The sequence below is a fragment of the Siphateles boraxobius genome, unplaced genomic scaffold (assembly GCF_051911475.1).
Source record: "Siphateles boraxobius isolate OS27281-9 unplaced genomic scaffold, OSU_SipBor_1 41, whole genome shotgun sequence".
Taxonomy (NCBI): Eukaryota; Metazoa; Chordata; class Actinopteri; order Cypriniformes; family Leuciscidae; genus Siphateles; species Siphateles boraxobius.
Window position 1 is genome coordinate 8,933,369 of NW_027509042.1, and position 14,893 is coordinate 8,948,261.

Consider the following 14,893-nt stretch of genomic DNA (forward strand, 5'->3'; position numbering starts at 1 on the left):
TTAAAACAATTTTTTTACTTGTAACATTTAGTATTATTATTAGGTTATAGAGTGGAGGGGGTAATGGTTAACTGTAGCTGTAGGTACAACTAAACATACAGATAAGACTTGTACTCCGTCACTTCACACATGTGATTTTCTGATTGGCTTAGAAATGCAGTTTAGTTAGTTTAGCTGCCACGACATCTCCGCTGTTCACAGCGTGTATGAGTAACGCCTACATTAACTATTCGCCCTCTCCGTCATGACGTTATCAGTGGCTGACCAATCAGCGTTGGGGACCAGGGAGGGGCTGGTTTGTTGACAGGAAGTGTGTGAGAACTGAAAGCGGGAGGAAAACTGTTGATTTTTGCGCTTCGGTAAGTCGCAACGTCGAAGTAAATTATGACTTTTAAGGACGACAGCAGGCAAAGATGCAATGGAGGTCAATAGTCGTGGGTCTTCTTGTTTTGAGAGTGCTGCTAAATTGCGCGGTGTGGCTAGTGTTTGGACTGGGACCCAGCTGGGGCTTTGACTTCCCCATTAAATTCTCGTTCAACTTGCATAAAATTGAACTTCTCAATGATGGCGAGAGAGCCACCGTCAAAACTAAAGAGTGGCCACAGCAAGTGTACGATCACAGAAACCTTCAAGCAAAAACCTGCTCCAAGATTAATGGGAATTCACCAAAGAAATCCTACCTCAGCTTCTTTCAGGAGGGCAGAGATGACTATGACAGAAAGTACAGCTCCTTCCCTGACGCGCTGAAAGTGAAAATGAGGGGAATGGCGCGAGACATGTTTTATTTCGGATATGATAACTACATGAAGTTTGCCTTTCCAGAGGATGAACTTAACCCTATAGCTTGTGAAGGTCGAGGGCCTGACGTGCTCAACCCGTAAGTTAGGCTACTGACGATGGCAAGCCGTTTTAACTTTTAATCCTTAAAACCTACTAGTCTCAATTGTTCATGCTACAAGTACTTATTTTTTAGATACTAGTATCTATTCCATTAACTACTAGTACTTATTTATTAGCTACTAGTGCTTATTCTTTAGGTACTAGTGCCTATTCTTTAGATACTAGTAAGTTACTTTTTAAAAAGATACTAGTAGTTATTCATTAGATTCTAGTGCCTATTAAATTGGTACTAGTACTTATAGATACTAGTGCTTATTCATTAGTTACTAGTGACTATAGTAACTATTCTTTTGTTACTAGAAACAAATTCATTTTTTTGCCATTGACTTCTATGGGGATCTGTCATTCAGGTATCAACTATTCAGTTCTGACTAGTATGTATTCCAATTGTGACTAGTACATATACGTATTAGATGCTAGTAGTTATTCATAAGGTACTAGTACTTATTTTTTTTAGAAACTAGTACCTATTACTATATACTTAAATACTAGTACTAAGTCATTAGATACTAGTACCAGTACCTATTAAATAGATACTATTCATTAGCTACTTGTACTTATTCATTGGATACTAGTAGCTATTAATTAGATACTAGTTTTTATTAATTAGCTACTAGTACTTATACAGATACTAGTACCTTTTTATTAGATACTAGTATTTATTAGATTTTTTATTTTACTAGTAAGTTTTTTTTATTGAACTCTACAGTGACATTTTGACTAGTCATTACATAAGACGAGTAAAAAAGCAGTTGTGACTAGTAAAATAAGAATAGTTAATAGTAACAATTACAAAAGATACTAGTGTCTAATAAATAGGTACCGGTATCTATTGAATAAATACTAGTAACTAATGAATAAGCACTAGTATCTAATAAATAAGTACTGGTACCAATTTAATAGGCACTAATATCTAATGAATAACTACTTGTATCTTTTAAAAAGGTACTAGTATCTAAAGAATAGGCACTAGTACCTAAAGAATAAGCTCTAGTACCTCATGAATAAGTACTAGTACTTATTGGAATAAGTATGTAATAATAAGAGACACTAGTATGTAAAAAAATAAGTACTAGTAGCATGAAAATAGAGACTTGTAGGTTTTAAGGATTAAATGTTATAACGGCTTGCCATATACTGACTAATCCATATCAACCTTCAAAACGACCATCTGTAATGTTTAATTTCATGTTAACTATATGCTTTAGTGAATTCTCAAGAAGATCTTGGCATGACCCGTGTATATGAATATATATTCATCTACACTTTACAGTCTTTCTTCTCTTTTCTTCCTTACATTGTTCTGGAAAAGAAGTGTCCTGTGAATCAAATGCCTGTTACAAAAATGTTGCTTATCAATCTTTTTCCTTTAGTCAGTTGATAACAGATGAGTAACAAGTAGAAACTTTTCAAGTCAGCCCCAAGGTCTGTGCATAGGAGACCTTTAAGGCATGGAAAAGGAGAAATATCTCTTTCATATCCAGCACCACAGATTTTTTTGGCTTTAATTTATACCAGTGTATTTGAATAATAGCAGCATATCTAAAACGAATAGACCTAAGGATACATTTGCTTGTGTATTTCTACTAGGTCAAATATCAACATCAACGATGTCCTTGGAAATTACTCCTTGACCCTCATCGATGCTCTCGATACGCTGTTGGTAAGTCGGCCTCTTAAACAGATAACTTAAGGTTAAAGGAACTGTATGTAAGACATTTATTTAAATGAATCATAAAATGGCCCTGATATGTCACTAGACATTAAGAAATCATGTTCATTTCAAATACTTATATCACTGACAACAGTAGTCCGGCCAGGATATTGTCATTTAAAAAGTGAAGTTGCAGCCCTCAACTGATGTTGATGTTGTCATGTTGTGTTTTGGTCTGATGCGTCACCCTCCAGCTATCTACCAATCACAAAGTCAGTAGTGTTGCGGCATCCGAGTTGCCAGCTCTGCTAGTTACCACAGCTGCAGCTACAAACGTGTCGGAATCGGATAAAAAAAAGTCTAACGTTGCGAATCAGATAAACTGATAAACTCATAAACTTGTTATGAATCCGAAATACTTCTTCACAAAGTCCGAAATAAAACAAGGATCTTGAATTTGGAATTTGTCGTGGGAATTTGAAGGTGATTGCAGTACCACTTTTGGCCACAATCCAACATACTGCTCCTTTAACTTAAAGGTAGGGTAGGCACATTTTTTATAAACACTTTTTGTAATACTTGCTAAAACTCTCTTCACGTCCTGAAAGCAATTAATAGAAGTAGGGGTGTGCGATATTACTATATTTGATCGTGGACGATTAAAATGTCTCCACGATCTGCTTTTGAAGAAATATCATAGTATCGTGCTACAATGCATTCTATCATTTGCTGTTCTGGTGCCTCAGTCTCAACATACTGTGTACACGCAACATACGTTCACATCACATATTAACGCAGAGGTAGACTTACACTCACGGGATACTGAAATTCACAAAAGTTCATTATTTGCATGTGCTTTAAAGCCTTGCCAGTTTCATTTCATTCGCGTGCTGTTCCACTGTTTTAACATGCTTTTCGAGGCACATACACGAAGCTTACGGGCACTAAAAGCCTGTTAAACACCGCCTGGATACTGGACTAAGTTAGTCTGTGCCGGTCCTAAAGTGACAGTAGCCTGATAGTAAACTTGCTTCCGCTTGTCCTTAAAGGGATAGTTCACCCAAAAATGAAAAAATTCTGTCATTATTTACTCACTCTAATGTTGTTCCAAACCTGTATTCATTTATTTCTTGTGCTGAACACAAAAGAAGATATTTGAAAGGAAAGTGGTTTTCCAAACAGTTGCTGGTCCCCATTAGTCTCAGCCTCAGACGTCTCACCCACGGACCGTTGGCTGAACGCATATGGCACACTTTTCTGGAAAGACTTCAGGAGTTTCTAAGTCGCAATCTGATTTGTTGAATTCTACAGGATGTCCGGGACACGTGTGTGTCACGTTCTTTATCAGTCCGCCTGAAAACAAATGCTACGACGCCAAAACCCCTCGTGAGAGAAGAAAGCTATTGTGTTTACAACTGTGACAATGAACGCTTAACAGGATCAACTAAACACTGTATTTTCAAAAGTATGTGAAGTTCGCGGCTTCATTGTTGCAGTAAACTTGCTTAACGTTGAGAATGAATAATTTATTAGATGCACACCGGTGTGTTATCGTAGGGACATTGACATTGTTGTCACGCCCCTAAACATGAAGCGAAACTTCCTCTTGGGCGGTCCCATGTGTTTCGCCACATGTCTGCCATTCTTTTTTATTTTATATTTTGTTTCCTTGTAAGGCTTGAAATGGGGACATTAGTTTGGCTGTAATGCTCGTCACTTGCAAAATAGTAAAACCAACATGAACATAATCGTGATAAAATTGTGAATCGTGATTTTCCCGACAAGAATTGTGATATGATATTTTTGCCATATCGCCCACCCCTAAATAGAAGTTGTCTAAATATATTTTTTTTTACATATATCTTCTATGGAAGTCTCAGAAAAAAAAAATGTTCGTCCATCCGCCATGCTGCCATTATCATGTGACCTACCAGCGTCAGTTATGTAGCTTCACTGCCATTCATAAATCCTCTCCCGTGGCCTCATGGGATAGTAAAGTGTCCATCATATGCACACTCCAAAATCTCGCTGGAAGAAGTTGGTCATCCTGGTGCCTTTTGCCTACTCTTTTATGAGTACTGTAAATTTAGAGATACTACTTTTGTCACTTACTGTTTTTCACCTAGTGTAGAGGGAAGTATGCGATTTCAGATTAACCATGCTGCATTCACGTCATGTAATAACCGTAATTTCGAGATGGCAACCTGAGACTTTCTATCCAGAGCTGATCACAGACTCAGATTTTTTGCTTTTCTGTGTCAAAACTATCAATGGCGAAATTAATCTGGAGCAGTCAGGTGGTACAACTCAGTGCTCTAAGTTGTTTATGTTCATTATTATTGTAATGTTATGTGCTTTGAGACATGAGGTTATTTAATGGCGACTCTCGTGACGCTTTGCAGACTCTGCTCTGTGCGTTCATGTGTTTGGAAGGAGGTGTGGCTTTGGAGATGCTCTGAATGGAGGGTGGGATCTCATGCTTTCAATTTCAAAGCTTGCTTGCTATTGCTAGCCTCTCCGAAATTGCCTACCCTACCTTTAAGGTTAAATCAGTTCTATTTAATTCTCAAGAGTTAATTGTACAAGCCTTCTAGTTTAAATATTTTTTTGTCTTTCATACTATTAGTAAATTATGTTTTGTGATTTTTACTAATTTTGCAACAAAAATAGAATGATCTTCTAAAAAATAAAATAATGTGAGCCGTTCTGTTTATAGCCCTAAAATCCAGCACAGATTTTGCATTTCTGGATTAAGATTTATAAGTAAAATAAGGTCTGCGGTTTTTATTACTTAAAAAGGCATTCACATTTTATTCTACAACATAAATTACACAATCGTATTTTTAAACTGTTGCTAAAATTTGTTCTGCCCATGTTTCATGAAAAGGCCCATTATTTATCTTTCACTACATGAGAAGTAAAAGAGGGAGTAGCTGTTTTATGTTTGTCCCAGGAAACAACCTTGAACTTATCTGCACTTACGATTAACTTTCAGTTATAAACAAGTAGTAAATAAAAAAAAATCCACATCAACAGATTTATGGCCTCATCTGAACAAACTGTGTGTCTTGTTCCAGGGCTCTTAATTACAGATAATCTCAGTAATTCCTCACTTACGTGTCACCTCAGCTTAATTCAGTAGTCATCATAAGTATGCACATGGATGCATAATGTACTCCAATGTTTGTTTTCCATTTCTGCAGGTGCTTGGAAATGTGAGCGAGTTCCATCGAGCTGTCAAGCTGGTGATTGAGACTGTGTCTTTTGACAAGGACTCCACTGTTCAAGTCTTTGAGGCCAACATTAGGTCCAGTACTTCACTCTTTTATTCAGTCTGTCACCACCCTCACAAGTCGATTAGTTAATAAAGGAATCCTATCCATTCCCATTCAATCATTGTATGGAAATAAGTGTGAACGTTCTCCTTTTGTTTTCTATGAATGGGAATTTTTTATAGAGCTTTGTCATTTGACAAAACAAAGCATTTGTAATAGAATAATTAGGCTGATCTGCTATAGTTCCATTCACACGTTAAAATAAAGTGAAAAGTGTGTTCAAAACCGCATCTTTGTTGTTAACCAGGAAGTAACTGAAATTAATTTTCCCTTTTCAGAATCCTTGGAAGTTTGATCTCATCCCATATTCTGCTGACTGACCCACTGCATCCTTTTGGGGACATAGGGTTAAAGGACTATGACAATGAGCTGCTGCACCTGGCACATGACCTGGCTGTTCGACTGCTACCTGCCTTTGAGAACACTAGCACAGGCATCCCCTATCCCAGGGTCAGGCCCACGTACATAGACATGGCCTAGTTTTTGCTGCATTTGACTTTTTTATCTTACCATGGTTTTGTGCAGGTGAATTTAAAGAAAGGTGTTCCTACTGACAGCATTAATGAGACGTGTACGGCAGGGGCGGGTTCTCTACTCGTGGAGTTTGGCATTCTTAGCCGTCTGATTGGCGACTCCACATTTGAGTGGGTCGCCCGGCGGGCTGTTAAATCTCTGTGGAACTTGAGAAGCAATGAAACTGGGCTGTTGGGTAAGTGGTTGCATTTTTTATCTGTTTTAGAGTACATTCAGACTGCCGGCAAAAGTGGCCCAAATTCGATTTTTGTTTTGTTTTTTGCTTATATGTGACACAGATCTTTTTTTTGTCACAGCAGTGTGAACAGCACAAACCAAATGGAATCTAACCTTTTTTGATTCTGATTTGGGCCACTACCATATGAGGTCCTAAATCAGATTCGGGTCTTATGTTTTGCAATGCGACCTCAATCTGAATAGTCATGCAACATTTATGTCACTAGATCAACATTCGTCACTCCTATGATTCTACATACCGGTATTTGCTTGGTCACTCAGTGAATACGGAGGACTCCAGCGAAGTCTATAACTATATGAGAAAAAATTTGCTCCAGTCTTTGTCCTCCTTTTCGCCTGCGTACAAATTCACTGGCTTCCTTAGCACAAAACGCCTTATAAAGAATGTGTAAATTATGACTTCAGTAACCTCTGTTTACTTCCGTATGACAGCGTGCCGTGTGCCATCTTTGTTATTTTTATTGGGTCAGTTCAAGACTGTGATATGTTCCCAGTCAAATCTGATATTGGCCACATTTTAAAAATAATGTGAACAGCCAAACGAAAAAAAAATCTGAATTGAACACTTGCAGTGTGAACAACCTTAGTCCATCCTTAAACAATAACTATAGATTTTTCTTTTGTTTTGTATCTTTAATTTGTGATCTCATGTCTTTGTCTGACCGGTGTGATCCTTTTGTCCCTTTTTTTCAGGGAATGTGGTGAACATTCAAACTGGTCAGTGGGTGGGCAAGCAGAGCGGTCTTGGTGCCGGCATGGACTCATTCTACGAGTACCTCCTCAAGTCTTACATTTTATTTGGAGAGAAGGAAGATTACATGATGTTCTCTGCAGCTTACGAGAGCATTCAGAGCCACCTGAGAAGAGGGTGATTATAAACATGTGCACGTGTGAGTGTGACCACAGCTGCTTTTAGCTGCAGTTTGAGCTTCCAAAGACCAAATGAGTGTGCGTGTGGGTGTCTAACCACCTGCAGATAAAGTGTATCACTAGGAATCTTTTGTTGTTTGGCATGGTTTGCAGCCAATGAGTGTATTGCTTGCAAGTTAATTTATTAGAACCATTTTTGGATGTGAAAGTGTCATTCAGATTCGTTTAGGTCTATACTGACATTTCAAGGTTTTTATTCATTTTTTAATAACTACACAGATATGCAGAAGTTTTAGCGTGACACCTCAGGGTGTGCATTAATGATTTCTTATTAAACTATTGTAATGCTTCTGTTGACACATCCTGGTTCTAATTGTACATTTTTCTTTTTTACTTTTACAGAAGAGAGGCATGTAATGAAGGAGAGGGTGACCCACCACTCTATGTGAATGTGAACATGTTTAATGGGCAGATCATGAACACATGGATTGACTCTCTGCAGGCATTCTTCCCTGGACTACAGGTCTAAAACGTGTTAATTGTCTCCTGCTTCTCTCATTCAATCTCTCTATTGTCTTTATATAATCTAATTACAGTACATTCTAAATACAGTCTAGCCTTAATTAAGTACTCAGAAAAAAAATGTGGTAACACTTTGAGAAGGTCTCATTTGTTAGCATTAGTTAATGTATTAACTAACATCAACTAACAATTAGCAATACATTTTGTTTATATATTATAAACATTGTTAATCTTTGTTAATAAAAATCTAGCTGTTCGTTATTTGTTCATGTTAGTTCACAGTGCATCTACTAACGTAAACAAATACAACATTTGATTTTAATAATGTATTAGCAAATGTTGAAATTAACATTAAATAAGATTAATTAATGCTGTAGAAGTATTGTTAATTCTTTGTTCGTTAACTAATGCAGTTAACTAATGAAACCTTATCGTAAAGTGTTACCAAAAATGTTCTAAAATCTAGTATTATGTCATTATTATAAGCAATAACTTACATTACAGTTCAAAAGTTCGGGGTCAGTATGATTTTTTTATTTATAATTTTTATCACCAAGGATGTATTAAATTGATCTAAAGGGACAGTAAACACTTTTACATTAATACAAAAGATTTTTATTCCAAATAAATGCAGTTGTTTTAAACTTTGTATTTATTAAAGTACCCTAAATTTTTTTTTATCAGTTTCAATAAAAATATTAAGCAGCACAGATGTTTTTTTACGGAGCTCCCCATGTCCCACTTTGTCAAAAAAATAATTATAACTATCTCGTGGCCTCAAGATAGTAACTTTCTTGAGGGGGGCTCCGTAGTTTTTAACATTGATAATAAAATATATAAATAGAAAACAGTTATTTTAAGTCGTAATAATATTTCACAATATTATTGTTTTCACTGTATTTTGATCAAATACATGCAGCCTTGGTGAGACTTCTTTCATAAACATAAAAACAAATCGTATTGACATCAAAATTTTTACAGGTAATAGTATATATATTTTATGTTTATTAAAATATTTTGTCGTTAGCTTAGCAACCTCTTTAGAGTGCTATAAAGGGGCACCGTGTGAGGTTTTGTTTCTATTTCATCTGAAGCAGTTGCCTATGATTAAGAGAGCAATTGTCTTTGTGATAAACATTTACTTTCTGATCTAATGTGAAATTCCAGTTGTTCAACTAGTTGAACAGTGTTTCAGTTATATCTGTGGAATCTACTTGACTCTTGTGCATACAGAAATGGACCAAACTAGACTTGCCTTTTTTCATTGTTCATTAACCAGGGTTTCTAACCAGGTGCACACATTTCTGTTGCTCAGGTTTTGAATGGAGATGTTGAAAATGCCATTTGCCTTCATGCCTTCTACTATGCAATCTGGAAGCGTTTCGGGGCTCTTCCTGAGAGATACAATTGGCAGCTTCAGGCCCCAGATGTCCTCTTCTACCCTTTAAGACCTGAACTAGTGGAATCCACATACCTGCTCTATCGGGTACAAACCTTTTCTAACTGCTCTTTTTGGATTATAACCAGATTTTTAGACTGCAGCATTACAGTATAATTAACGATGAACTTGACTTTCTACAGGCTACCAAGAATCCTTTTTATCTTCATGTTGGGATGGACATCCTTGAAAGCCTCGAAAAAAATACCAAAGTCAGGTATGTTAGTTAAACTACTTACTACTTATGGACAGCACGTTGGTCCATTTTAATGGTTTTGAAAGTGCTTTATAAATAAACTTTGAGTATAGTATGTGGATTAAAATGTCAGGAAGTGATTTGATTGGGATGCTGGTATGTTCTCAAGACAGATGTTATGTTTGACTGCTTCTCAGGTGTGGTTATGCCACTCTCCATCATGTGGTGGATAAGTCCAAAGAAGATCGCATGGAGAGTTTCTTCCTCAGTGAAACCTGCAAATACCTTTTTTTGGTTAGTTTTCTGTTTCTTTATGCTCTCTCTTTTAAAAATGTTCTATTCTTATATCTAGGAATTTTCTAAACTATAAACGGTCAGTCAAGTTTTACGCTGCTGCCTTGTCAATCACTAAATTATATTTTACAATCCTTTACAGCTCTTCGATGAAGACAACCCGCTGCACAAGTCTGAGAATAAGTACATCTTCACTACAGAAGGCCATGTAGTGCCGATAGATCAACGCTTCAGGGAGAAAAGTTGGGAAGAGCAATTCCCATGTGAAGAGCCCAACAAAAAGCCCCCAACCAACATAAGCAACGTAAGATATTGGTTTAAAAAACACTAGCAGTCATCCCATTTATGAATATGAATTATAGTGGCAATCTCAGTGATTCTTTGATCTCAATGAATCTTTTGAGTCATTCATGAATGCAACGTCTTTAATCAGGAAGACTTTTTTCCTTTTATTAAATTTGTTTAGGTGCAAGTTAATTCAGTCAGCTTGTCCAGTCAATTATATGCTCCTTCACAACTTGCCCTTTAAAGATATTCACTTAAATGCTGATTTTCTCTTGCTGCAGGCAAAAAACACCAAAAACAACAAATCAGTCACCTTATTTATAAAAGAGGGATTCAGTGTTTGGAAGTGAATGATGATTTATTTATAATGTCAATAACGTTTTTTTTACACGCACACAAAACAATACAAAAAAATATATATATGCATATGCAGAAAAATAAATATTTTCATCCTCATTCTGACCTTTTTAAGGGGCTGCTCCTTTAAGGCTTGCCAGTTAAGGGCAACCGTTATGATTGGCTTACATCAATGCATAGAAAACAATATCAACGCCCACTTACTATTGCACATTAAAATGTTTTAAAAATCATTTATATGAGGTTTGTGTGATGCAGCTGCTGTCAGATCCAATACAGTTGTTGGGTGCTTCATCTTTCAACAAAAAGTTTCTTTTTAAAATCTCCATTACACTGTGCCTCATTAACAAAACAAAATGCTCCGAACTAATATATACAGGTGCTGGTCATATAATTAGAATATCATCAAAAAGGTGATTTATTTCAGTAATTTCATTCAAAAAGTGAAATTTGGATATTATATTCATTCATTACACACAGACTGATATATTTCAAGTGTTCATTCCTTTTAATTTTGATGATTATAACTGACAACTAATGAAAACCCCAAAATCAGTATCTCAGAAAATTAGAATATTGTGAAAAGGTTCAATATTGAAGACAGCTGGTGCCACACTCTAATCAGCTAATTAACGCAAAACACCTGCAAAGGCCTTTTAAATGGTCTCTCAGTCTAGTTCTGTAGGCTACACAATCATGGGGAAGACTGCTGACTTGACAGCTGTCCAAAAGACGACCATTGACATCTTGCACAAGGAGGGCAATACACAAAAGGTAATTGCTAAAGAGGCTGGCTGTTCACAGAGCTCTGTGTCCAAGCACATTAATAGAGAGCCGAAGGGAAGGAAAAGATGTGGTTGAAAAAAGTGTACAAGCAATGAGGATAACCGCATCCTAAAGAGGATTGTGAAACAAAACCCATTCAAAAATGTGGGGGAGATTCAGAAAGAGTGGACTGCAACTGGAGTCAGTACTTCAAGAACCACCATGCACAGACGTATGCAAGACATGGGTTTCAGCTGTCGCATTCCTTGTGTCAAGCCACTCTTGAACAAGACACAGCGTCAGAAGCGTCTCGCCTGGGCTAAAGACAAAAAGGACTGGACCGCTGCTGTGTGGTCCAAAGTTATGTTCTCTGATGAAAGTAAATTTTGCATTTCCTTTGGAAATCAAGGTCCCAGAGTCTGGAGGAAGAGAGGAGAATCCACGTTGCTTGAAGTCCAGTGTAAAGTTTACACAGTCAGTGATGGTTTGGGGTGCCATGTCATCTGCTGGTGTTGGTCCACTGTGTTTTCTGAGGTCCAAGGTCAATGCAGCCATCTACCAGGAAGTTTTAGAGCACTTCATGCTTCCTGCTGCTGACCAACTTTATGGAAATGCAGATTTCATTTTCCAACAGGACTTTGCACCTGCACACAGTGCCAAAGCTACCAGTACCTGGTTTAAGGACCATGGTATCCCTGTTCTTAATTGGCCAGCAAACTCGCCTGACCTTAACCCTATAGAAAATCTATGGGGTATTGTGAAGAGGAAGATGCGATACGCCAGACCCAACAATGCAGAAGAGCTGAAGGCCATAACCTGAGCAGTGCCACAGACTGATCGACTCCATGCCACGCCGCATTGGCTGCAGTAATTCAGGCAAAAGTAGCCCCAACTAAGTATTGAGTGCGGTACATGCTCATACTTTTCAGTTGGCCAACATTTCTAAAAATCCTTTTTTTCGTATTGGTCTTAAGTAATATCCTACTTTTCGGAGGTACTGAATTTGGGATTTTCACTAGTTGTCCGTTTTAATCATCACAATTAAATGAAATAAACATTTGAAATATATCAGTCTGTGTGTAGTAAATTAATATAATATCCAAATTTCACTTTTTGAATGGAATTACTGAAATAAATCAACTTTTTGATATTTAATTATATGACCAGCATCTGTATATAATCCTCAGATGCTATACGGGACGCCATTTAAAAAACCATCCACTTGTTTCCGATGCTGTGATCCTTCTGAAAACTGTAGAGAGATGCAAACAAGCTGTTTAAACTAGACGTGTCAACGCAAACGGCAAATGTCAGCCGTTAAGACACTGAATGTCAGTGGGCGGGGCCTATCATGCGATGATGTATATCTATTTGTTGATGTATGTGTGATGTCACAAATCTTGCAATATCAACACGAGCTGTTTTTGGAGCTTGATAAATGCTTTGTTTGTACTGAGGTCATTTTAAGCTCTGAAAATGGCAGGTTGTTTTAATGGTACAAAGACCCTTATATGTCAAAAGATCAAGACAAATTTGATCATGTCATGACCCATTTAATTTATATTTTGTTTTCATTTACAAATTACAATTAGCTTTGGTTTTTTTTATTTTTTTTATTTTTTTTTGCTTCTTGGGACACATTTTCAAACGTTTAAATATAATTTCAATATTAAAGTTTTTTTAATCAGGTATTTTGTTAGTGACAGTATGAAATCTAAAAAGTGGTCATAGAAATAAGAATTGACACATTTTCATTTGTTCAATAGTGTGAAAGGATTTCCGAAGAGAGACGTTATGGCCTTCCTCTAAAGAGCATGTACATGAGGCAAATCGACCACATGGTGGGGCTGTCCTGACATCAGTCCTGTTTCCTGGAGGTCAACACTTACAAACCCCCTGGAGGGGTTCAATAACTCTCCCATCAGAGAACTTTGCAGTCTCTTTTTGCACATGGAGTGGCAAGGTATTTGGTTAACAAATCAACCAGTACATTTTGTTGTGGTGTTGTATTTTTGTTTAATTTTTTAGACATGAAAGTGTCATTCTTAAGCTGGACCAGGTGTTTGGTTTTGGTTACATATTGAGATCCAGCCAGCAAAGTCCACAGCATTAAAAAAAAGCACATTCAGGGAAGTTTGGCTCTTCAGAATCGTAAAATCAATCACAAAACTGTTTTTGATTCCTAAGGCTGATAGCCTTCTGCATTGTGTAACGAGTGCATTTACACACGGTGTGTTACACGTTTTCTTCAGTGCCATGTTTAATGAAACTTGACCTAGTATTATTAAGGGCTCTAATGGGTTGACAGATGGTATGCATGTTTCAATTTTCTTCTCAAGGAACAAGCATTCAAATAAGCTTTATACTAGAAAAAACAGTTGTCTATCCAGTATCATGTCTTTTAGGAACACGCACAACAGATGGGCTTCATTTATTACAAATCAAACTGCATTCTGATGACTTTTTCACTTTGCAATTTGACACATTCTTCATTGTTTAATTTTGTGCCTTAGTTTGCAAGGTGTAGAACACTGGCCTATTTTTTCTTTAGTCCATTTGCATTATTCCAAATTTCCAACTGTACCCATTCTGATGTTGCTGTCAGTGTATTGTGATAAAATTGGAAAGGTATTGTTATGTAGCATACATGAGTGGAGATTTCAAACTTTCCAAACATTCATGTATTTTGACAGAGCAAACCTCATATAATTTGGTACATTTTGCACAGCCGGTCGAGGAAGTGCCATAGATTCTTTCTCAATTAGGTCTAGTAATTAGTCTCCACTCTGTTTTCTTGTTTGTTTAAACACAAAATAGAAATTACATGTTAAAATTGTTCTTGGACCAAAAATTACTACATTTAACAAAAACATGTGCCTTTAACAAATTTCATTTTCATTTTTCTTCAGTCCTCAGGATCAGTAGTTTGCCAATATGCAGTCACTCAAGAGGTGATATGCATGTAATGTGTCAGTAACATTGTTACATTTTTCTCTTTTAATGCTTAGATGTCGGCGCATATGTTTTCTGAACTAAAGTCGAAAATAAAGGATTCTGAGAATGATCATTGTGCTGATGAGAGAAGAATTAATTTCTTTGGTATTCCAGATTATTTCCTTGGGGCACGTATTGAGGATACTCTCAGTAATTATGGGTTGATATTCCGATTTGTTTTTATCAAATACAAGTGTTCTAATTAAAGTTGATTCAATTAATGTTGATCTACTTGTTGATTTTATTGTGATTAAAGAGACAAAGGCGGATGTCTACACTGCATTTTATCAAATCGAAATTAAAACCATGAGTTAGCAAAACTGTTTGACAGTTTAACTTGATTGAGTTGAAACTGCAAAAGGCACGAAATGGAATCAGTGTGTGGTACTGTACAATCATGCTATTAAACATAATTGAAACTATAAAAATGCTTTGAATATTTATAACACTGTAATGCAAAGCTGTTGGAACAGGTCCATTAATAAACCTGGAATAACTGTTGTTAATGGGCT

At 36.6% G+C, this 14,893-nt stretch overlaps 1 protein-coding gene across 1 annotated transcript; it reads left to right on the forward strand.

The window, feature by feature from the left end:
- The first annotated feature begins 262 nt into the window (after nucleotides 1-262).
- edem1 (ER degradation enhancer, mannosidase alpha-like 1) lies at nucleotides 263-14,882 on the forward strand. Its single transcript, XM_077198134.1, has 12 exons — nucleotides 263-877; nucleotides 2,491-2,563; nucleotides 5,758-5,861; nucleotides 6,168-6,339; nucleotides 6,415-6,598; nucleotides 7,354-7,528; nucleotides 7,933-8,053; nucleotides 9,368-9,538; nucleotides 9,634-9,707; nucleotides 9,884-9,980; nucleotides 10,123-10,284; nucleotides 13,154-14,882. Exons 1-12 carry the CDS (start codon nucleotides 414-416, stop codon nucleotides 13,241-13,243), a joined length of 1,887 nt encoding a protein of 628 aa, XP_077054249.1. The 5' UTR covers nucleotides 263-413; the 3' UTR covers nucleotides 13,244-14,882.
- Nucleotides 14,883-14,893: the final 11 nt, after the last annotated feature.